The sequence below is a fragment of the Biomphalaria glabrata genome, chromosome 7 (assembly GCF_947242115.1).
Source record: "Biomphalaria glabrata chromosome 7, xgBioGlab47.1, whole genome shotgun sequence".
In the NCBI taxonomy this organism is placed as follows: domain Eukaryota; kingdom Metazoa; phylum Mollusca; class Gastropoda; family Planorbidae; genus Biomphalaria; species Biomphalaria glabrata.
The window spans coordinates 32,134,675-32,158,125 of NC_074717.1; the positions used below are offsets into that span (position 1 = coordinate 32,134,675).

A 23,451-nucleotide genomic window follows, 5' to 3' on the forward strand; every position below is an offset into this window, starting at 1 on the left:
TTTTAGCTCTAAACCCTGCTTGAGGGGTGGGGGGTAAGCACAAAACCCATTTGGGCTACGCTTATAGAATCTGGTGACTGATGTATGGCTAGTTTTATATTGAAGAGGGGGTTTCGTCGTAAATTTCGGAGGGCTGTTTAAAATCAAAATCTTCCTTAGCTATGCTCTTGGAATTTGGGGATTGTTGTTTGAATTATTTTTTTTTTTTAGTTTTGAAGAGTGGAATTTGAACTCAAAATCCCCTTGGCTGCGCTGGGACAAGTAATGATTTAGTATTAAAATCTCACCTAAAATAAACAGAATCAAAGCAAAAAAATCAGTAACTAAATTTCAATCCGGAGGGATTTCATTTCGGTGGAGGGAGGTTGACCCCAAAAACTCTCCCCTAGCTACGCCCATGATATGCATTACAATTACATCTGTATTCCCCAATCCTTTCTGAACTAGCAGAAATTAGTGTTTATCTATTTCAATGTTATAGCCAAGACGTATTTGCAAAGAGCCCTACCATTAATTATTAACTTTACATACATGAGAAAAACTTCAGACATTATGATTTATAATATTATTACATTATGCATAAAGCAATGCTGTCACTTAACACTGATGCACATAAACCATAACAGCAATGTAGCTATTACACATAGACTATAGCATCACGAGCTGATATACATTGACTCTATCAGCAATTTAGCTGCTACCTATACTCCTATAGACTCTAGAAGCAATCTGATACACTTTGTCTCTATCAGCAATTTAGCTGATACCTATACTCCTATAGACTCTAGAAGCAATCTGATACACTTTGTCTCTATCAGCAATTTAGCTGCTACCTATACTCCTATAGACTCTAGAAGCAATCTGATACACTTTGACTCTATCAGCAATTTAGCTGCTACCTATACTCCTATAGACTCTAGAAGCAATCTGATACACTTTGACTCTATCAGCAATTTAGCTGATACCTATACTCCTATAGACTCTAGAAGCAATCTGATACACTTTGACTCTATCAGCAATTTAGCTGATACCTATACTTTTATAGACTCTAGAAGCAATCTGATACACTTAGACTCTATCAACACTATAGCTAATACACATAGACTCTAGTCTCTAGCATCAGTCTAACTGATAAACATAGACTCTAGCAACACATAGAGGTTCAGCAGTACTCTGACTGATGATGTTTCATTTTGACAGATTTACAATTTTTTTTTACATTGACTGAAAAACTGTCCGTTCAGTAAGTTGGTAAGTCATGAGCAGAGATATGTGTAACTACTAAAACGTAAGGTGTGCAGAGAATCACACGTGTACTTGGAGCACTAGCGGATCCAGAACTTTGGAGTGGGGGGGGGGGCGATTTTTTTCCAAACCCTAACCCTAACGCCCAGTAAACCCTAACCCTACGCATAAACGTGCATACAGCGCGCGCGCGCACACACACACACACACACGCACACACACACGCACACACATATATATGTATATATATATATATATATATAAATATGAGAATAAAAAAAGCAGCATTTCTCAACCTTCGGCGAAAACCAAAACAACTGGGGCAGCGCTATAAGGTTCTCTGGTGAAGTTCGGGGCGAAGCCCCGACGCCATAAGCGTTTTCTTGCTTTTTTCACTGCAGAAACGCATTCTCCTGACAAGTACAGCTCATTATTCATCAATGGAGTTCGGGGCGAAGCTCCGACGCCATAAGCGTTTTCTTGCTTTTTTGACTGCAGATACGCATTCTCCTGACAAGTACAGCTCATTATTCATCAATGGAGTTCGGGGCGAAGCTCCGACGCCAAAAGCGTTTTCTTGCTTTTTTCACTGCAGAAACGCATTCTCCTGACAAGTACAGCTCATCATTCATCAATGGAGTTCGGGGCGAGGCCTCGACGCCATAAGCGTTTTCTTGCTTTTTTGACTGCAGATACGCATTCTCCTGACAAGTACAGCTCATTCTTCACAATGTAGTTCGGGGCGAAGCCCCGACGCCAAAAGCGTTTTCTTGCTTTTTTCACTGCAGAAACGCATTCTCCTGACAAGTACAGCTCATTATTCATCAATGGAGTTCGGGGCGAAGCCCCGACGCCAAAAGCGTTTTCTTGCATTCTTCATTGCAGAAACGCATTCTCCTGACATCTACAACTCATTACTCATAAATGAAGTTCGGGGCGAAGCCCCGACGCCAAAAGCGTTTTCTTGCATTCTTCTCTGCAGAAACGTATTCTCCTGACATCTATAACTCATTACTCATAAATGGAGTTCGGGGCGATTCGCCCCGACGCCAAAAGCGTTTTCTTGCATTCTTCACTGCAGAAACGCATTCTCCTGACATGAAGCTCATTATTCATACTATTAAAAAACGACCTTTCGAATAATGTTGTACTTGAAAAATATTCTAATTTGAATTTATAGATCCATAATACATTGCAAATAAAACCGATTTGTTCCTTGAAAAGATAGGATACCCCACGTATTTAGATTTTTGCTTTGAGGATCGCCGCCGAAAAAAAACTTATTCGATAAATAGTATTCACGAAAACTCTAGCATAAATTGTGAGTTATAGTCCCAAATTTATTTAGCTAGAAAAATATCAGATTGAGTAAAGGTTGGGAAAAGGCGACTATGAAAGTGTTATTTGAGTTTAGAACTCATCTCAATCATGACTCTTATACTGAAAAATTTCATTTGAATTCTAACTTTTCCAATGCAAAGTCCTCTTAAAATACTTATGATAACTTCATGTGAAATTACAAAAACTCTGTCTGGAAATGGGAATGGCGGTAGAGTGAAAACGATTAATCCTCGCTCCTTTACTAATTTCTGCTAAAGATTGCATTTGGCATTAAAGAATAGGTATGGGGCGACTCGATATAAGAATTTAATTTATAGTATATATAAATTATATTAGTGACAGATTTTTTTAATTTTGTAATTTCTTAACTATAATACAAAAAGAAAAAGTATTGATTTGTCCGATGGGGGAAATGCGATTGCATGTATCGCCCCTCCCACCTGGTACAACCCTTTTTCATTTAAATTTTCTAATGATACAATTTGAGATTAGAGTGTGGTACGACATAATATACAATGGGTTCACATATCAATACGTAGTTTATATTATATAGATATTCAACTAATTTTATTCACAAACAATGATTCTCCACAAAAATAGGACCGCCCCCCCAGCACTCAGAGGGCTAGAGTGGGGAGGGCAGTACATGCAATCGCCCCCCCCCCCCCTCACTCCACCGAATCGGCCAAAATACCAGAAAGGGAGCGACATAATATAAAATTTATCTATTAATTCAACTAATTTTGTTCACAAACTATGATTTCTCAATAAAAACGGACCGCCCCCCCCCACTCAAAGGGTTAAGGTGGGAAGGGCAGAAGAGGTATTCGTCCCCTCCCCCCACCAATCGGCAAACAGGGAACGACATAATATAACGATCGGTTAAAATATCAATAACAAGTTACAAGGATATAGATATTTAATTGATTTTGTTAGCGGGCTGTGATTTCTACCAATAAATTGGACCGCCCCCCCCACTCGAAAGTTAAGGGGGGGGGGGGGCGGGATTGATACCATCGCCCCCTCCCGACCCCACCAAATCGGCCAACATACTAGAGGGGGGGGGGGCGAAATAATCTAAAAATAGGTTGAAATATAAATAATTAGTATATATTTTTAACATAAGTAATAAATTCGTATACAAATTGTGTGAATCCTATACTAAAGTTCGTCCGCCGGGGGGGGGGGGGGGGGCGGCCGAGTGGGGGGGGGGGCGATCGCCCCTACCGCCCCCCCCCCCCTGGATCCGCCAGTGACTTGCAGTAAAAGCAATGCAGTTCGAATCTTTCAAAGCTTTATACGCATTGAGTAGAAGTTTGGCAATAAAGTTCAACATTTATGTCAATATATAAATAGCGATTATCGAAATGAAACTATAGATATGATTTTCTGTTTCAAGAAAAAAAATAAACACCAAAATTTAAGCATGCCATATATAGTAAATAGAATTACGTGTGAAGTAGCAATGAAGATTGCGCTGTGTCAGAACAAGCGAACATTCCGTGTAGCGAAGTAAATAAAATATTAAGTCTTGTCTTTTATAAACAAAGCGTGTGTTATGTTGTGCATTAAAGTAGCTTTGAACTTATTTTCTTATATTATGGCTTTGTTCCTAAAGATAGAAGGGTAGTGGAAGCTGAATAAGCATTGTTACCCAAAGTGTACCTTTGACTAAACCAACATCACTGGAGCCTAAGAGACAATAGACCTGTACACAGAGGTTGTCCACTATAGGCAAGCTTGTTCTTGTTTGTCTTCAAGGAGATGACATTTAACTAATGGGAGACTGAGAGATGGGAGGAGGTGCGATAGGAGAGTGCACATGTCGCGTGTCCTTAAGGTTCACCTTCAAATTAACATAAACAGTACTAATGTACTAGTTCTATGTACATTTTATCTTTGTGGGACTAAGATATACCCACAAATAATTTATTTAGAACAATGGGTCCAGTATTTAAGTTGTGGTTGACGCATATGCTGATTAGTAATATTATTGGATTTTCTGGTGATATGTAAAGTTAGACTTTCAACCAAACCTAACGATCTATATGGCAGATGATGTAAAAGTTATCTGTTTCTGAGGACCACGGTTAACTAGCACGGTTAACTAGCACAACGACCAACCACCTTTACTTTTCCCCAACTAATGTCAGGTACACATTAGAGCTAGGTGGACCCTAACCCCAAGGATCCTGAAATTCAAAATCCCAGTAATCCCAGCTGCTGGAAAAGTCATTGGCAAAAAACAAATCCCATTTGGGCAGCTGTTTGAGACAAACATCCATAAAAAAGCTAAAAATATTCTAGAAATAAAAAATCACCCTTTGGGTCAGGATTTTGTGATTTTACCATCACAAAAGAGATACAAGACACCGATAGCAAAGACAAACAGACACAAACACTCTTTTGTTCCCCTGGCAATCAAATCATTAAATAGAAACAATTTGATATAAACTTTGTCACATGTAAATTATGAGTGAGTCTGGTGGGAATGTACATTTTGTTTTTTTTCTACTTACAATGTTTTGTTTGGTGTAATGCACAAATTGTAAGATAAATTTCCTTACGGACAATAAAGATTATTATTATCATTATTATTATTATTATTATCAGCCATGTTGTTAAATTTGTAATAGATGTAGGCTAAGAATAATAAATCTGTGCGATAAGAAATATTTTTTGCCATTTTTTTTTTGAGCAAGTTTCGTACTTTTAGCTTTCTCAATACGCTATGATCCTATCACTTGTCATTACTGGGGGGGGGGGGGGAGAGAGAAAGGGTATTTGGGTGAATGTTACCTTGATCGCTTTTCAAAAATACATGTTCTCTCATGGCTCAAACCTCCTAAAAGGGGACTAATTCCACTTACACCACCACATGTCATGTACGTTTTCTGTCCCTTGTTCGATACCAAATAACAAATAAAATAAAATAACAAAAGTAATTGGTTATTTTTTTCTATTGATTCTTGTTTTTTTTAAATTTTTTTTAAATTTTTTTTTTTACTTTTTTTTTTGTTTTTTGTACAAAAAAAAATTGGAAAAAAATTTCAAATTGATTCGAGACTGGTTGTGTGAGATTTAACATGTGCAAACAACAGAGACAGACAGACAGACAGACAGACAGACAGACTGAGTGTGTTGATATAAGCTTTCTAAAATGACAGAAGTCTAGTCGTATTTCTACTTCAGATGGTGCTCAAAATGTTTTTAAACGCCTTTTTCACTGACATGTTTTCAAGATATAGGTAGATTATATAGGTAGATTATATAGGTAGATTATATAGGTAGATTATACAGGTAGATCATATAGGTAGATTATATAGGTAGATTATACAGGTAGATCATATAGGTAGATTATATAGGTAGATTATACAGGTAGATCATATAGGTAGATTATATAGGTAGATTATACAGGTAGATCATATAGGTAGATTATATAGGTAGATTATACAGGTAGATCATATAGGTAGATTATATAGGTAGAGTATATAGGTAGATCATATAGGAAGATCATATAGGTAGATCATACAGGTAGATCATATAGGAAGATCATATAGGTAGATCATATAGGTAGATTATATAGGTAGATTATACAGGTAGATCATATAGGTAGATTATATAGGTAGATTATATAGGTAGATCATATAGGTAGATTATATAGGTAGATTATACAGGTAGATCATATAGGTAGATTATATAGGTAGATCATATAGGTAGATCATATAGGTAGAGTATATAGGTAGATCATATAGGAAGATCATATAGGTAGATTATATAGGTAGATCATATAGGAAGATCATATAGGTAGATCATACAGGTAGATCATATAGGTAGATCATTTAGGTAGATCATATCGGTAGATCATAAAGGTAGATTATATAGGTAGATCATATAGGTAGATCATATCGGTAGATCATAAAGGTAGATTATATAGGTAGATCATATAGGTAGATCATATAGGTAGATTTCTAAACATAATTTCATTTTAAGATGGATATATTTTGAAAAATTGTAACGGTCAACCCAGACTTTCCCCTCTATGGCCAATCAGATAGCAATTTTTCCCACAGATATACATAAAATGTATAATTTCCAGGAAAATCGTTAGAACCGTATTTGAGATCCGTGTCCACCAACCCACCTTTGCCCCATGAAGAGGTTTTAAGCCAATACAAAGAAATGTAAAATAAATAGAACAAAAAACACAACTACTGCAAATAAAGAATCAAATTTAGATTTAATTTTCTATCCTTAATATAAGATCTATGATACTAATACATTTTTTTTGTGCTATTTTAATCCTTCATCATAGAGTTTAAAATAAGGACAGACAAATCAGAGTTTTGTCTGTCTCCGATAGCGTTGAATTCTTATAACTCACTGTATGTCATTTCTCTTGAAAGTGTTTCACCTGTCGACTAAATTAGGCCGCCACGTTGTCCTATCCGACCCAATGAAACAGTTTTTAAAAGTTCAGCCCATTTCTCTAGGTATGTCTCAAGGTTAATTTCAACAAACACATACTGGGCCCTCGGATGGGGTCACAACTAGTGACGCTGGAATTACAACTCGTTGTGACTGCCCCGCGATTAACATTGGTGGATATTATGTTCAAGTAGATCAGGTCGAGGAAGTGCTTCATTCTAAAAGTTCACCTTGGAAATAAGTCGCATTTTGTTTCGTTTAGCATTCTACAATAGATACATGTCATAGTTTTCAATATGGTGAAACAAGAACAATGACATTTGAGTTCTATGAAACAGGCTGAGCTGGTTAGCTTTGAATAATTTTGTGTAACGGTTTAGTCGTGAGGTAAGTATTGTGTATGTGGAAGACATCGTAGCCATGTTAAACACTACAATCTTCCCTAGTTTAAGAAGCACTGTAATGTAGTGGTTCTCATGCTGTGGTCAGCGGATTCCCAGGAGTCCTCGAAGCGACCTAGGGGGTCCGCAGAAAGCTGAAAATTATATACAATTAAATTAATTTCTTCGCTAAAAATATTGTTTATCCGATCAGATAATTTTAATAATAATCAACTCGACCCTTATTTCTGTTTGATATATCTATTACGTACTATTCTATGACGACGTAAACGCAGATCCCAATCACAGAAGAATATTACTAATACAGGAGCAGTTGACTGAAATATTCACAAACGAGGAACTTTTAAATCAATGTTCCAAACAAGTGTACCACACATTCCGGTTACAAAAACAGATTCCGATTTTGTTTATCCTGCATTATGGGTCATTGTACAGACATGGAGGACTTCTATCCCATCTTCTTATTAAGTACAACGTGGATTCAGTGCCGTCATGAAACTCAACACAATAAATGAAAACCGACTAGACTTTGCCAATGCCGCTTACAAACATTGATCCGGACATCAATACACAATCTCATCAATCGCATTTGCGTCATTAATTTTAAATATTTTTTTTATCAAAAGTTATAATCTCAAAAAACATTCCTTCAGCGAAATATTTTTTTATCAAAAGTTTTAATCTCAAAAAACATTCCTTCAACGAAATACTTTTTTTATCATAAGTTATAATCTCAGAAAACATTCCTTCAGCGAAATATTTTTTTTATCATTTATAACTTATATATTTTTTACTTAGAGCTCCGTGGGCAAGTTCTAACTATATAAAGGGGTCCTGGAGTAATGTATACTGTAGCGTTTTCTAGTATACATTTTATGTATTGCTAAAATTCTATAAACTGTGCAAAACATATCAAGAGGAGATACTGATATATTTCTGAGGTATTTTACAAAAGATTTAAAAATTGATTTCTCATCTGATCGATTGTAAGCCTCATTGATTTTCAGTCAGATTACATTCTGATTTGCTACTGAACCTAGTAGCAAACTTTTCTTAAGTAAACCTTCGTGACTTAAGGTGAATAGGGTGCATGATGGGTAGGTCACGTGAGATCAGAACAGTAGCCGAGTTAAACTCTTCATCACTTGGCCAAGCTGTACTTAAGTACCTCTTCATCACTTGGCCAAGCTGTACTTAAGTACCTCTTCCTATGCAGGAGAAAGCTCACAGAGAATACATTAGGCGATTCAGTTGTGGTGCAGCAAAAGGTAGTGGCTTAAAAATGACTAACAATGGAACTTTATAGCCTTTAAAAATTTACAAATTAATTGCACTTTCGATTTTATGATGACGTTGTGTTCTCCTATAGCGTCTCGTCGAAAACTAGCTGACGATGCATTGATAGGTGTGATGCAGGATGAAATGTTGGGTATTTTTCAGTAAAGTGTAACTTCAACAACGTCCAGCCCGGTCCTTTATTTCCGTTCTCTTGTTTTCAAACTGGACTGATGTTTAATAACTAGGAAGTTGATTGGTCAGTTGATTGACTCATTTTTTTATAAGATTATCGATTTCTTTCAGCCATAAATGTATGTAAATGTTATACCATATAAAATGTTTCCTGATACACCCATAACTTCATTTGGTTGGTCAGTTCTCCATGCTGCATATCTGTGAGGTTTCGTGTCACAAGGGTCAACATTCTGCTCTCTAACCTTGTCCAGATTCCAGATCTGTTATTAGTTCGTGAGAACTAGTCTCATAATGGCATCTTTGTCTTAGTGCTTAGTCGTGCGGTTTGCGCGCTGGATTGTCGTTCGGATTTATCGACGGTCGAGGGTTCAAACCCTGCCCGCTCCCATCCCCCGTCGTCCTGAGGGAGGTTTCTGAAGGAACATCCGAAACATGTAAAACATTTTACAACAAAGCTGGTATCACCTGGCTGTCTGATACAATCTTTTTTACAAGTTATTTCTCACACACCAATTTTCGGATCAAGTGGAAAATGTAGACAATTATTTTTTTTTACCTAACAAAAGATGAATTAATCAAATAATGTATCAGTTAGTTAATTATTGGTAATTGGCTGTATATTAGGAGCTATTTCCCTTATTGCGTATAGTACAAGTATATTCTCTCACTGTCTTTTCTCGGATCAAGTTGAAACTGCATAATTATTCAGTGTCAATGACAATACATAAATATGTTGTTTTTTTTTAATTGAATTAGTTAATCAATTAGAAGCAATTAATTAAATGTGTTAACCATAGAAAAAGGGGACCTTATACCTGCAGATTTGATATATACGGGCTTATTTTGAGGTTCTTCCCCTTAGATAAGCTTTTCTATATGGATAGATAGATTTTGCTTGTTTTGAATTATTTTTGTATAGCACAGTTTTCATGTTTCTAGCATGCGCTCTGGTCCAATCTCGTGAGGGTAGAAGGTATCTGGGGGGAAGGTTTCCATATCTTAGTTGCTCAGCAAACAAAACACAGCTCGAGTTGGGATTCGAGTTCAAGCCCCCTTGATAGGTAGCCTATTGGTTTTGACCTCTCAGAAGACTTTTATATGTCTATAGAGACTATTTTAAAAGTTTTCATTGATCTGTTTATTGTGGAAATATCAAATACAAAATATTTACAAGAAATCGTTTGGTTTTTATGCACCAATCTATTAAACTACTACAAATAAGAAGACGCGGTGGCTAAGTGGTAAGTGCATGGCATCCAAACTGGAAGGTCCTGGGTTCGAATTCTGGTTAAACAAAAATTATTGATCGGGATCTTTATGTTATGTTTATTTGTTGGTAGTCGTTCGTAGGCTTGTAGCCCCAAACAGCTTATATTGAACACATTTTTCAACAAACTTCTCTTGTGAGCAAAACGTCAATTAAACTTTGATTAGAATATTTACAAATAAAGCTTTAAAATATAAATCTAGTTGTCAAGAAATAAACTGATTTAAATCACAGCAAAACCACATCTTCACTCTTTCATGTAGATAGTCTGCCATCATTAACATAATAATAATAATAATAACAATAATAATAATAATAATAATAATCTTTATTGTCCGTAAGGAAATTTGTCTAGTTTGTTTAAACTTTGCACAATTATTCATTAGCATAGACCTTAGCAATGACATAAATCAATAAAAAAAAGTATCCTATTAGTCAATTGATTACTGGTAATTAATTATTTTCCTTAATACCAACAAGGGAAATTAATCCTTCAGTATTCGCAGATACGGCTAATTATGTAGGGCTTCGTCCCCTTAGATAATTGATCACTTTTTTTTTCTTCTACACCAATTCTCGGATCAAGTTAAAACTTTAAACACCTGTTTTTATTTTAAATAACAAAGCATGAATAAATTTAAAAATTAGCAATTAGTCATTTAATTATTGATTATTAATTATTCTGTTTGATATCGAAATAAGGGAAATAACTACTACATTATTGAGAGATATAATTGTAAGAGTGAATTTTTTCCCTTAGATAAGCTTTGTTGTTGTTGTTGTTTTTTTAATATTACGCTTGTTATTAGTATAGAGTGACAAAGACATACTTTAACATGCCAATCAATGTCTATATTTTGATATTGATGCTGGTGTGTACGAATGTCTTGTATGGCATGAAAACGACATGTGTACAAAATACAAACCTGAACAGCGAACTGAAGGTAGCCCTAGGACCATACTACTCACTACTGATCACAGCATACTGGAGATATTTAACCGGACCCTGTGATGTGCTCACCGCCCGGCTCTCCAGTGACCTAGCCACAGGCTATCTTAGGTCTTGTAAGTTTTATTGTTGTTTTTTAAATGTTGTTTTTTTACTTCTTTCTTTAGATTTTAATTAATAAGCCAGTACCCGGATTAATTTTAAGTCTGAGTTTTTCAAAATCTAATGACTAAATTACTCATTATTATTAGAGAAACACGCTCAATGGTAATTATGGTATGAACTATGAAATTACTGCCTGTCACTATCCTCTAAGCTGTAAGTGTAAGATGTTTTTTTAATTACTTGCGATAGGAACCACTTTAGTTGTTTGGTAGAAATGCAGCCCTTCTAGACAAAAGAAGGCTACATGCTGATTTTTTGGAGATGATACTAATGTCGGGTTAATATCCAGGGATATGGATTGGGTTGATGACACTAATGTCGGGTTATTGTCCAGGGATATGGAATTGGGTTAATGACACTAATGTCGGGTTATTGTCGAGGGATAGGGAATTGGGTTGATGACACTAATGTCGGGTTATTGTCCAGGGATAAGGAATTGGGTTGATGACACTAATGTCGGGTTATTGTCCAGGGATATGGAATTGGGTTAATGACACTAATGTCGGGTTATTGTCCAGGGATATGGAATTGGGTTAATGATACTAATGTCGGGTTTTTGTCCAGGGATATGGAATTGGGTTAATGACAATAATGACGGGTTATTGTCCAGGAATATGGAATTGGGTTGATCATGTCAAAACGTACATAAAAGACAACGTTGAAATAAATATTGTCGTTGTTTTTCTTCATCTAAATTTTCTTTCTCTCTCTGTCTCATTTCTCTCTCCCTTTATCCCTCTCTCATTTTCTCATTCTCTCTCTCCCCCTCTCTCGATCTTTCACTCTCTCATTTTCTCATTCTCTCTCTCTCTCTCTCTCCCATTCTCTCTCCCTTTCTCTCTCACCCTCTCTCGATCTTTCTTTCTCTCATTTTCTCATTCTCTCTTTCTCTCTCTCTTTCTCTCTCTCTCCCTTTCTTTCTCTCTCTCTCCCTTTCTCTCTCTCCCTTTCTCTCTCTATTTCTCTCTCTCCCTTTCTCTCTCCTTTTCTCTCTCTCCCTTTCTCTCTCCCTTTTTCTCTCTCTCCCTTTCTCTCTCTCTCCCTTTCTCTCTCTCCCTTTCTCTCTCTCTCACTTTCTCTCTCTCTCTCCCTTTCTCTCTCTCCCTTTCTCTCTCTCACTTTCTCTCTCTCTCCGTTTCTCTATCCCTTTCTCTCTCCCTTTCTCTCTCCCTTTCTCTCTCTCTCCCTTTCTCTCTCTCTCCCTTTCTCTCTCCCCCTCTCTCGATCTTTCTCTCTCTCATTTTCTCATTCTCTTCCTCTCCCCTCTCTCGATCATTTTCTCATTCTCTCTCTCCCCCTCTTTTGATCTTTCTCTCTCTCATTTTCTCATTCTCTCTCTCTCTCTCTCCCTTTCTCTCCCCCTCTCTCGATCTTTCTCTCTCTCATTTTCTCATTCTCTCTCTCTCCCCCTTTCTCTCTCCCTTTCTCTCTCTTATTTTCTCATTCTCCCTTTCTCTCTCCCTTTCTCTCTTCCTTTCTCTCTCTCTCTCATTTTCTCATTCTCCCTTTGTCTCTCCCTTTCTTTCTCCCTTTCTCTCTCTCATTTTTTTTATATCTCTCTCTCACTTTCTCTCTCCCTTTCTCTCCCCCTCTCTCGATCTTTCTCTCTCCCTTTCTCTCTCTGATTTTCTCATTCTCTCTCTCCCTTTCTCTCTCCCTTTCTCTCTCTCATTTTCTCATTCTCCCTTTCTCTCTCTCATTTTCTCATTCTCTCTCTCTCTCCCTTTCTCTCTCTCCCTTTCTCTCTTCCTCTCTCGATCTTTCTCTCTCCCTTTCTCTCTCTCATTTTCTCATTCTCCCTTTCTCTCTCCCTTTCTTTCTCCATTTCTCTTTCTCATTTTCTCATTCTCTCTCTCTCTCTCCCTTTCTCTCTCCCTTCTCTCCCCCTCTCTCGATCTTTCTCTCATCTTGTTTTTTTTCCCTCTTCCTCACACTGTTTCTCTTCCTTTCAATTGTTACTTATGACTCTGTACCCACTTCGACAGTCTGTGCTCATGTAACCCAATGTCCAGAAAAGTCCAGCTGTCTGTCTTGCAGTGCCAGTCAAACTGTAGTACACATTCGCAAGGCCTGTTGTAAAGGTATTTACTTCATCACTCTGTATAAATTGTTTGAAATGTACTTTTCACATTTAATAATTTAATAAATTGCATATTTTTATTTTTTCGCTGCACATTTTTACAAAGCTTATATTCATTCACCTTGTCTGTCTGGTAAAAGGTTTGTACATGTTAATTCTCCCACGACCAATATCGGATCAAGTTGAAATCTCGCACAATTATTTCTTGTACCTGACAAAACGAGAATCAATAAAAAAAAATTACTTAATAGTAAATTAATTTTTTTATTAATTATTTTGTTTGGTATCGAACAAGTTATAGGATTAAAACTAATTGATACAATAACACTAAATATAAGCTTTTCTTTATTTAAAAAAAATATTTTTTAATGTTTCTTTTTAATTTTTTTATATCATTTAGGCCCACAAAATTCACTTCGCCTAATTACTCACATTATCTAAAACCGGCCTTGACACAAATTTCCAGTTTTCTGTCTTCCCCTGTACTCTCTGCATCTGCCAATAATGGTTTGGAGTTTGTTAGTTTTTTCACTCTTCTTTCCAGTTGATAATCTTTAGTGCGAGCAATCAAAAATGTAACTACTCTAAAGGGTAGATACTTATTGAAAGTAACGATGGCGTAGCGCTTTGCATGTGAGAATGACAAATTTAATTCAAAGTTGTGGTACTTGATGTGGTGCTTATTCTATCTCAGACTCTTGGTACTTTCCACTTTTAAAATTATATGCATGACATATAAAGTGAGACTTACTCCTCCAATGTCTATTTATTCCAGAAACAAGCTGCAGGTATGGAACTGTTTTCCCTACTGCTAAAGTTGTCGGCGGACAGAGAGCATTCCGTGGAGAGTTCCCTTGGATAGCCATGCTCTTGAGTGAGGGGACATTTCTTTGCGGGTGTGTCATCCTGGACAAAAGTCACGCCTTGACAGCTGCCCATTGTTTTGACAGGTAACATTCTAAGTGTTTGATAATGTTTAGTAATGTTGTTTAAAAGTCAAAGTGTCTGATAATGTTTAATATTGTTGGTTAAAAGTCAAAGTGTCAGATAATGTCCTGCAGTGTTGGCTAAAAGTCAGTGATTTGTCTATATTTTTAGAATACAAGTTCTCGAAAAAAAATGTTTGAATAGATGTAGGCGCCGAATTCTCAAAAACAATTTGATGCTCGAAAGATTTAGCAGTAAAAGATAGTATACATGTATCTTTAGACTTGATGCTAGTTACATTGAAGTTCTAGCCTGGATGATATTTACTGCAATATCTTAAGCCTATCAAAGGAAAAAGTAACAGAATGGAGATTAAAAACACACTAGTTTGGTACATATATTAAACTCGACATTTATAAGATAAGATAAGATAAGTTATAAAAGCATTTTGAATAAAGTAATATAATTGTGTACTTATTTATACGCTCAAGATGACTGCGATTTTTTCCTTTTGTAATATTTTTTATTTTTTTTATTTTGCTCGGACAGAATTTAGGATTTGCTTAATGGGTTGATTTCTTTACATAACGTGCATACATTTCTACGAAAACCTAATAATTAGTTTAAAATATTAGAATTAATGATAATGAGTAAGTGGTTGTAATATTTAAAAACAATATTAATTATTCATTGTTAAATTCTAATGTTCTCTCCTTAAGACTTGATAATAAGCCAAACATTGAAGTTCTAGCTGGGAGATATCAGTATGATCTGCAAATAGCTGAGGCGGGAAATCAACGGGTCAAGGTCAAGTCCTACGAAATTCACGAAAAGTACAGAGTTGAGAATGTTTGTAAGATGTTTGTAAGATACAATTACGTTTGTTATCCTCCACAGCGTATCTCTTTCATCAATTTGTTTAACTCTAAAATGTTCATGTTAGAAATAAGAATGTGTATGTGGTCAACGTCCTCTCTTTCATGGCACATTTTTTTTTCATACTAGTCGTAGCATACGCCGCTATATAGTGACGGGTGAACACTTCCTGAAAGACACAGTTGTCCAAAGTGGGGTAACTCTAGTCCGACTTGCAGAAATAAAAGAGTTATCTTTCCATGACTTTTTCATCGAAGGTTAGAGAGTCGGCGTGCGTGAGTGTCCCGCATGGTTGGGCGACGATGAGAATTATTTTTATAGATGCTAGGACTGTTTCGTTTTTCTTTAGTGCAATTAGAGCACTGAATGGGTGGCATGAATCAGGAAAACCAAAGATAAGTAGAGTTTAATTATCTAATTTACGTCTGTAGGTTATAAGCTGTAAGAGTTTTTAATACGAGGTGATAGTTCCTTGTGGAAAGAGAAAGAGCGTCACTTTCATTGTAATGTCAGAGCCTGTGTTGAATTAGTCCAAATACGGGATCAGAAAACAAACTTTTGGTTAATTGTACCTGCAACTTCCTTCTCTTTTCCTACCTCTGAGAGACATACAATTTAACAGGTGCCACTTAGGCTGATCAAAATTTCATTTTTTAAAATCACTTAGTTTCACTGAATTTTTCTCATTTCAGTATAGCATGATTGTCAGAGCACAAAGGAGTAGACTCTACATGTAACTGTATCTATCCTTATAATTGACACAATTGAAAAAGAAAATACCCAGACCTGACATTTTTTTTATTTTTTCCCCTTTGTCACTTGCAGAGACTTCGGTTATCCCTAAAAAATTAAATGAGTTGAAATTATGGGAAACAATGTCTTTAAGAAATAGTACCCGGTACTAGGCGATTTTAAAAACTTACAGTTACATTCTTAGGATACAAATTAACCGAAATTTTAAAGGGAATTTTGTTTAGCCTCAAGGGAGTATAAATATCAATTTATTTTGTCAAAAGAATGTTTTTTTCTATAAAATTTTAATTCAAATTTAATTAGATATTCAATAAAGTATATACACTCTTCATATTAATCAATAACTTTTTTTGTATCTCAAAACTAGGGATTCTCATTTTCTCCTATACAAAACTGTCAATATTTTTTTTCTACAAAGTACATTCAAATATATTTTTTTATCAAGATATTCAAAAAAAAAGCGCAAATTAGTTTGGTTACAGTGGAGGACACTTTATTGGAATACATGAATATTTATTTTAATTTGTTAAAACAAAACAAACAAAAAACAGTACCCTGAGTTTTCGTTCTATGTCTCAATAGAAACGAGCCATGAAATCTTACATTATACAATGTACCTAATTTCAATGCCGAAATCCTACAGAATCTATTGTCTTTTCAATAACTATAGTTTAAATTATTATCTTAAATATATGTTCGATTTTAATCTATATAAATGTATTATATTTAGATCTATATCTTCTATACAATTAGCTTCAATACAATGAAAAGTGTTTCTATACAAATTATACCTCCCTTGCATTATTTAGTTTTGCATTCTTGTTGAAAGTTAAAATCTCCACTACCATCCACCGATATTCTGTGTTGAAAGTTAATGTTGATGTTGAGTTCTACTTGCAATTCTTTAATGGAGCAAAACAGCAAGCGTTTTGGTTTATGCAGTGTACAAAATACGAAAGTAAATATCAGCTAAGGATTTCAGTAAATCACAGAATACTTTTGGTGCGCTTTCAGCACTTGGAGAATGTAATTTCTGAACTCTTTTTGTTTGTTGATGAGTCCACCCAACACTAATGGGTACCTGACTTTAGTAGGGGACAGCAAAGGCGGTCGGTCGTTGTGCTGGCCACATGACACCCTGCTCGTTAACTGTTGACCAAAGAAACAGATGAGCTTAACACCATCTGCCCTATAGATTGAAAGGTCTGAAAGGGGAAATTTTTCTTTGTTTGTAGATCAAAGTTCATGAAGTATTTCATTTAGATTTAGTCGTTTTTCAATATGATATTTTTTGTTTCGTTTCTTTTGCGGCACCGTTGGCCGAGAAGACGCTCGAACTCGATCGCTTGGAGAAAGTAAAAGTCGTAACAAGGTTTCCGTAGGTGAACCTGCGGAAGGATCATTAAAGGTTTCTGTTGCTATCGACGATAACGAGAGCAGCAAAAAAATCAGCACAATCAATCTATCCAAATTTCTGTTTTCATTTTTTTATTTACCATTACATCGCCATCATGTTTTTCGTATTACTTTCCCTTTAAATCTCCAACACAACGTTATTTTATAAGGTTTACATTTTTATAGTACTTTTTCTATCTTCACCTAAAGCCAATGATATCGCCATCTTGTTGTTGGCCACTCCATTGGTTTTCAACACGTTCGTCACGCCAGTTTGTTTACCAAGAAAAGAAGACCAGCCGGAACAAGTGTGTACAGTGGCTGGTTACGGATACGTCAATAGTAAGTTATACAATATTTTTTTAATGTATCACTTTAAATGCAAAAACTATTTCTTTTATATGTTAAGCTGCTAATATAATTTAAACGTAATCACAACAAAAGTTCTCTTGGCATACAACAAACTTAAAACATTCAGCTCAAATAGTGTACATAGGCCTACTGGTCACATTCAAGCTATACAACAAACTGGATGCATTCAGTTTAGATACTGTACATACTGGTCACATTCAAGCTATACAACAAACTTAAAACATTCAGTTCAAATAGTGTACATATGACGTCACTTTCGACTTTTCAACAAACGTTTCTATCTCTCCATCGCTGCTTCTGTTTTGTTTTAGGACGAGAGCCACCAGAGGTTCTGATGAAAGTCGACCTGACAACCTACAATAGCACACAGTGTCTCCAAACCTTTCAACCTACTTCTAAACCTACTGGGGCTCTAGCCACGTTCCTTTCGAATGGGACACTTTGTGCGGCCAATGAGCTCCAGGGAGGGAAAGACACTTGTTTGGTGAGGTTTTGTTTCGTGTTCACAAATAGACATTTTCATTTACCCTGTCAACACCTTTCTGGGTGGACTAGTGGAGTCCAAGAAATGTGTACAGTGTGTTGAGAAGCCTAATAATTGGTGGCACTCGTATTTTCTTTTAGTCCATCGGAGCAATACATTATCTGTTTGTTTTTTCCAAAGCTTTTATCAACTCATTCTGTCTGTCTGTATAGTGAAATGTTTGTAGACATTATTTGTCTCACACCCAATCTCGGATTAAGCTGAAATTTCGCACAATTTGTTTTTCTTTTACCTGATAACACAAAAATCAATTTAAAAAAAAGTAATCAATTAGTTTATTAACTATTGGTAATAAAGTATTTTGTTTGGTAGTTTGAACAAGGGAAAGATGTCGTACTTGACAGATGTGGTAGTATAAGTGGAATTAGTCCCCTTGAGGATTCTAGAGCCCTAGTGAACATTTTTGTATGCATTTAAAAACGATCATGTAAACATTCACCAAGATACCCTCTTCTTCCCTTCCCCTTTCACAACTGGTCCAGACAAGTGATAGGATCATAGCTGCATTGAGAAAACTAAAAGCTAAAAAACAATTGATAAAAATATTTCTAATCCGATATACTTATTATGTCTAGGTCGATTATACATATGATTACATAGCTGATCCAAACTAATTGATACAATTATCTTTAAGTTTATTTTTTTTTTAAGTATTTTTTTTATTTTTTACTAGTTTCTTATTGTGGTTGTAACTTTCTCAAATATTAAATTCCTAGTAGTTGAGAGCATTATGTCTTTAAATCAGTCATTCCAAAAGAGATTTCACCAAATATTAATTAATTCCAAAATTCTTGTAATACTGCCAACTTTAAATTAAAAGTTGACTTCGAAGGTGCTGCATTAGGTATCGTCAATTAGGAGAGAACGAGTTCAACTTTATAGTCAATTATTTCTGTGAATTTGTTATTAAAATTAATTTTGTATTGCGTATTCAAGCTTGGAGTATTGTGTGTGAGTGTGCATGATTTCTATTTGGATTGTTTTTTTAAGCTAAGCTCTTTCAAGAGGATTTCTGTTGCCAATTTAAATAGCTCCAGCTACTTTTGGACCTAGTGTTTAGAAAACCAAACACCAGCGTCACAGTAGAGTAATTGTCTCATGCTTGTCTTATTTTAGGGCGACTCCGGTGGTCCACTCATGTGTGCCAAGTCTAGTAACGATGTGCCCAGGTATTATCTTTTTGGTCTCGTCTCCAACGGCGGTGACTGCGGTAAGGCAGGTGAGCCTGGCATCTACACCAACATCGTACACTTCCTGGACTGGATTGAGACAAAACTGAAACGGAAATAGTTGCAGTCACGTGTGTGCCTTGTGTGTGAAACAAGGTTCACTTGTATTCAGGAGGAAAGTCAAACTGAACATTTACAATATTACATTATCAAGTTTTAATCATTGCAGTGTTTATACATATAAGCTCAGGAATTTATTCAATTAAGATAATTATAATCCTAGAAATAAAATTCTTATCCTAGACATAGAAGAATTTAATCCTAGGTATATCACTAATTTAATCTTAATCTTAGATTATAATTGCACTCTTTTACTGTATAAAATATCTGTTTAATTGTTTTGTCCTCAATAAATAGACAGTGGATGAAATAAGATTGTAACGTTAGTCCCATCGAGTAACTGTTTCTCTTATTGCTATACTGGTCAATTGTGTCTATTTGTTTCAAGGTGATGGGTGGATATGGGTGGGGAACAGCGGCCAACGTTAGTCCATCGTTATAATAAATAAACATTTAGTTTTCCAAATGTTGTTTACTTCTTCAGCTAAAGTTTGGAAATAGAAGACAAAAGTATTAGAGTATCTTCCCCTAGTAGGACACACCAGTATCTCTACACTGGGGCGAAAGGGGGAAATGAATCTTGTGAGAACGTGTTTGGCCTAGCTAGTCACAGGAAGGCCTTGAGACCGCAATGGATTGAAGGCAAAATATCAAATGTTTAATATTACCATAATTATCGAAATAAAGATGTCTGATAATTTGTATTATCAGGCTAGTTCGAAATCTATGGTAACTTATCTTGTAAAGTTATATATATATATATATATATATATATATATATATATATATATATATATATATATATATATATACAAATATATCCATAATATCTAAATCTTTATATCCATATATTTATGCGAAAATAAACATATTATATTATAGTCTACATTGTACTTCTGAGCTATAGACAGTTTTGCATTCTGTTTCAAGGAAAAATAATGTACTGTTGTTGTTGGTTTTCAGTTATTCATCACTGCCATACAGAGTGTTAGTTGTGTTGGGCTGTAGTGATAGTAAAGTAAAAAAAGTAAAGTTCCCCTTTCAGTCTATAGAGCAGATGATATAAAGGTCATCTGATTCTGTGGCCTAACGAGGGTGTCATGTGGCCAGCATAACGACCAACCGCCTTTACTTTCCTCAACTAATGTCAGGTACCCATAATAGCTGTGTGGACTCAGAGGCGCCCAAGGATCCCGAATTAAAAATCCAAGTCTTCATCAGGATTCGAACCCGGCCCCCCCCCCCCGGTTCAGAAGCCAAGCGCTTTACATCTCAGCCACCGCGCCTACTGTAGTGATAGTAGGGTCTGCCTAATGTTCTTTAAAGGGCCATTCTTAGATGATAGGATTCACAGTTTTATAAGAGTGGGCGAAGTGTCTAAAGAGGGCTGTGTGTTCGGGATGTATTCCGATAATTTAAAGATGTTTGTCCTGTCTTCGTTGGAAACTTGGAGAAGCTATTTGCGGGGGAGGATCTTGATACTATCCTGTTTGTATAACGTACCGACAAAGTGCGAAACAAGGAATCTTATTATATAAAAGTTAGATTTTCGATTTCCTACTTCACCTCACCATTGTAAACAATAAATGAAACAAAGTAAGAAACTAAAAATGTCTAATCCTCAAAGGCAAAGATGTTTTAATTCGTGAAATCATGTTGTTGAAAATATTTGAATGATTTGGTGAGCAAACTGTTGAAATGTGTAATTAGGTAATTGTCTGAGATTGTTGTTATTCAAAACGTGTGTTACTAGGAAACCATGAAGAATTTAGTTTTTTAAAATTTAGCTCTGAACAGTCTACAGTAAAGTCTATCCCTCTATACATGGGATCAGGATACATTGATATGTTCGTGTCTTGAAAGATCACATTCTGTTTCGATGATTACTTATTGTACAATTTAATCTTTGATTGAAATATACCTGTTAAATAATTTTTTAATAATATATTCATTATTAATACATACCATGGGCGTAGCCAGGGGGGGGGGGGGGTTCTTGGGGTTCAAACCCCCCGCGAAATGAAATCCCCCCCGCAGTGGGGGGGGGGGGAACGGAATTAAGTGACTGATTTTTTGCTTTCATTTTGTTTATTTTAGGTGGGATTTTAATACTAAATCATCACTTACCACAGCACAGCCGAGGCAGTCTTGAGTTAAAAACCCTCTACTTGAGTTAAAAACCCTCTACCAGGGGGTTTTGAGTTTAAATCCCCCTACCAGGGGGTTTTGAGATTTAAAAAAACCCTATCAGGGGGTTTTGAGATACAAATCCCTCTACCAGGGGGCTTTCAGTTTAAAACCCCTTACCAGAGGTTTTTGCAGTTAAATCCCCCTCTGCTATAAAACAAAACAAAAAAAATGCAAACAACAATCCCCACATTCCAACAGCACAGTTGAGGAAGATTTTGATTTTAAAACCCCCTCCAAAATTTACGATAAACCCCATCTGCAATATAAAAAAAAGCAAATTACACACTCAAAATTCTATTAGCGTAGCCAAAGGGGTTTTGAAGCTAAAAAGTACCTCTTCAATATAAAAAAAAAGCAAATTACACACTATAAAATCTATGAGCGTAGCCAAAGGGGTTTTGAGTTTAAAACCCCTCCAGATGATTTTGAGTTTAAAATTCCCCTACAGAGAGTTTAGAGTTGAAAACCTCTCTCTTCAATATTATTTTAAAGGAAACTACAGTCACCAAATTCTATGATCGTAGCTAAATGGGGTTTTGAATTAAAAACAAAACAAAAAAACTCCAGAGATTTCTTAGTTTAAAACCCCTCAACAGATGATTTGACGAAAAAACCTTCCTTTTCGATATAAAATATAAAGCGAATTACAGGCATGTAATTCCAAGAGCGTAGTCAAGAAAGGTTACAAATTTCTACCAGTGGCTTGGGCTCCATTAATACAATGTGAATAGTCTTCTGCCGAAATTGAAAATCATTAAATGTGTCTCAACAAAGATGGCTAAGACAGATTTTAGGAGTCAGTCATAGAGATCAGGTCTAAATCAAAGAAATCAAATGCCGAACTAGGAGTCGAATCCTTAGTAAGGTTGTGACAGAGCGTAGCATGAGGTTTTGCGGGACATGTCCTCCGACAAAATGAATTACGCAAAATAAGAGTTGCGGAAACAGCTTGCCGGAAAATGCGCCGAACGGCGCGAGAGGGTCTAAGTTAGTAAGAGTAGCACATTAGGTTTTTGAAATAAAACTTTTTAATAGCAAGATAATGCACTGTAGATACCTCAGAATATGCATTTTGTTGGCTTTCAATACCAGAAATAGTGCTCGGCGGCGGGGCTTCGCCCCGCGCTGGGGGAGCGCTGTGAACTCCCCCAGACCCCCTTGCTAGCAAGGGCGGGGAGTCTACAATAAACAATAAACGTCTTTCGAAAGGGTCAGAATGTAATAAAGCTTAATTATGTACACACACACACACACACACACACACATATATATATATATATATATATATATATATATATATATATATATATATATATATATAATATTTTTCCGCGGGGGGGGGGGGGTCGGGGGGATCCCCCCCAAAAACCCTCCCCGAAAAAAAATCCTGGCTACGCCCATGATACATACATTATACATAATTTTAAAAATAATAAAAATATATTTATTGTCATATTCTTAATTGACTTCTCTGTGCAGATTGATGTATAAAACATATGTGAGCTGTCTGAAAAGCTTCTTTCCGACCTAGTGCATGACACTATCTCTTTTCAGGTGGAGGTCGATCAGTGGGCGCCACAGGCGTCAGGGAGAGTGTTCCCCACGAAGCCATCCGCATTGTTTTCCTCCAGTGCCGCTTTCTCTTTCTCCAGTTGACCAGGCTGTTGTTGCGACGATGACGTGGCCGTTTGACACACAAAGAGATAGTGTCATGCAATGTTTTCTTCAGCACAGCCGTTGATCGGACACGCTGTCT

At 36.1% G+C, this 23,451-nt stretch overlaps 1 protein-coding gene across 3 annotated transcripts; it reads left to right on the forward strand.

Annotated features, from left to right (window-relative positions):
• The first annotated feature begins 7,125 nt into the window (after nt 1-7,125).
• LOC106070579 (trypsin-1-like) lies at nt 7,126-20,280 on the forward strand. 3 transcript variants are annotated; one of them, XM_056034411.1, is made up of 8 exons: nt 7,126-7,401; nt 10,965-11,220; nt 13,255-13,350; nt 14,125-14,299; nt 14,996-15,129; nt 17,511-17,642; nt 17,984-18,156; nt 19,333-20,279. In XM_056034411.1, the coding sequence occupies exons 2-8, from the start codon at nt 10,992-10,994 to the stop codon at nt 19,504-19,506; spliced, it is 1,113 nt and encodes a 370-aa protein (XP_055890386.1). In that variant the 5' UTR covers nt 7,126-7,401; nt 10,965-10,991; the 3' UTR covers nt 19,507-20,279. The 3 variants fall into 3 exon arrangements, with proteins under 3 accessions (XP_055890386.1, XP_055890387.1, XP_055890388.1); XM_056034412.1 differs by having other exon boundaries at nt 10,970-11,220; XM_056034413.1 differs by lacking the exon at nt 17,984-18,156 and having other exon boundaries at nt 14,996-15,140; nt 19,333-20,280.
• Nucleotides 20,281-23,451: the final 3,171 nt, after the last annotated feature.

Coding starts and splice junctions, on each gene's coding strand:
- LOC106070579 (XM_056034411.1), top strand. CDS start 10,992: ATGCCAATCAATGTCTATATTTTGATATTGATGCTGGTGTGTACGAAT. Junction 11,221..13,254: donor CACAGGCTATCTTAGGTCTT/GTAAGTTTTATT, acceptor CCACTTCGACAG/TCTGTGCTCATGTAACCCAA. Junction 17,643..17,983: donor TGGTTACGGATACGTCAATA/GTAAGTTATACA, acceptor GTTTTGTTTTAG/GACGAGAGCCACCAGAGGTT.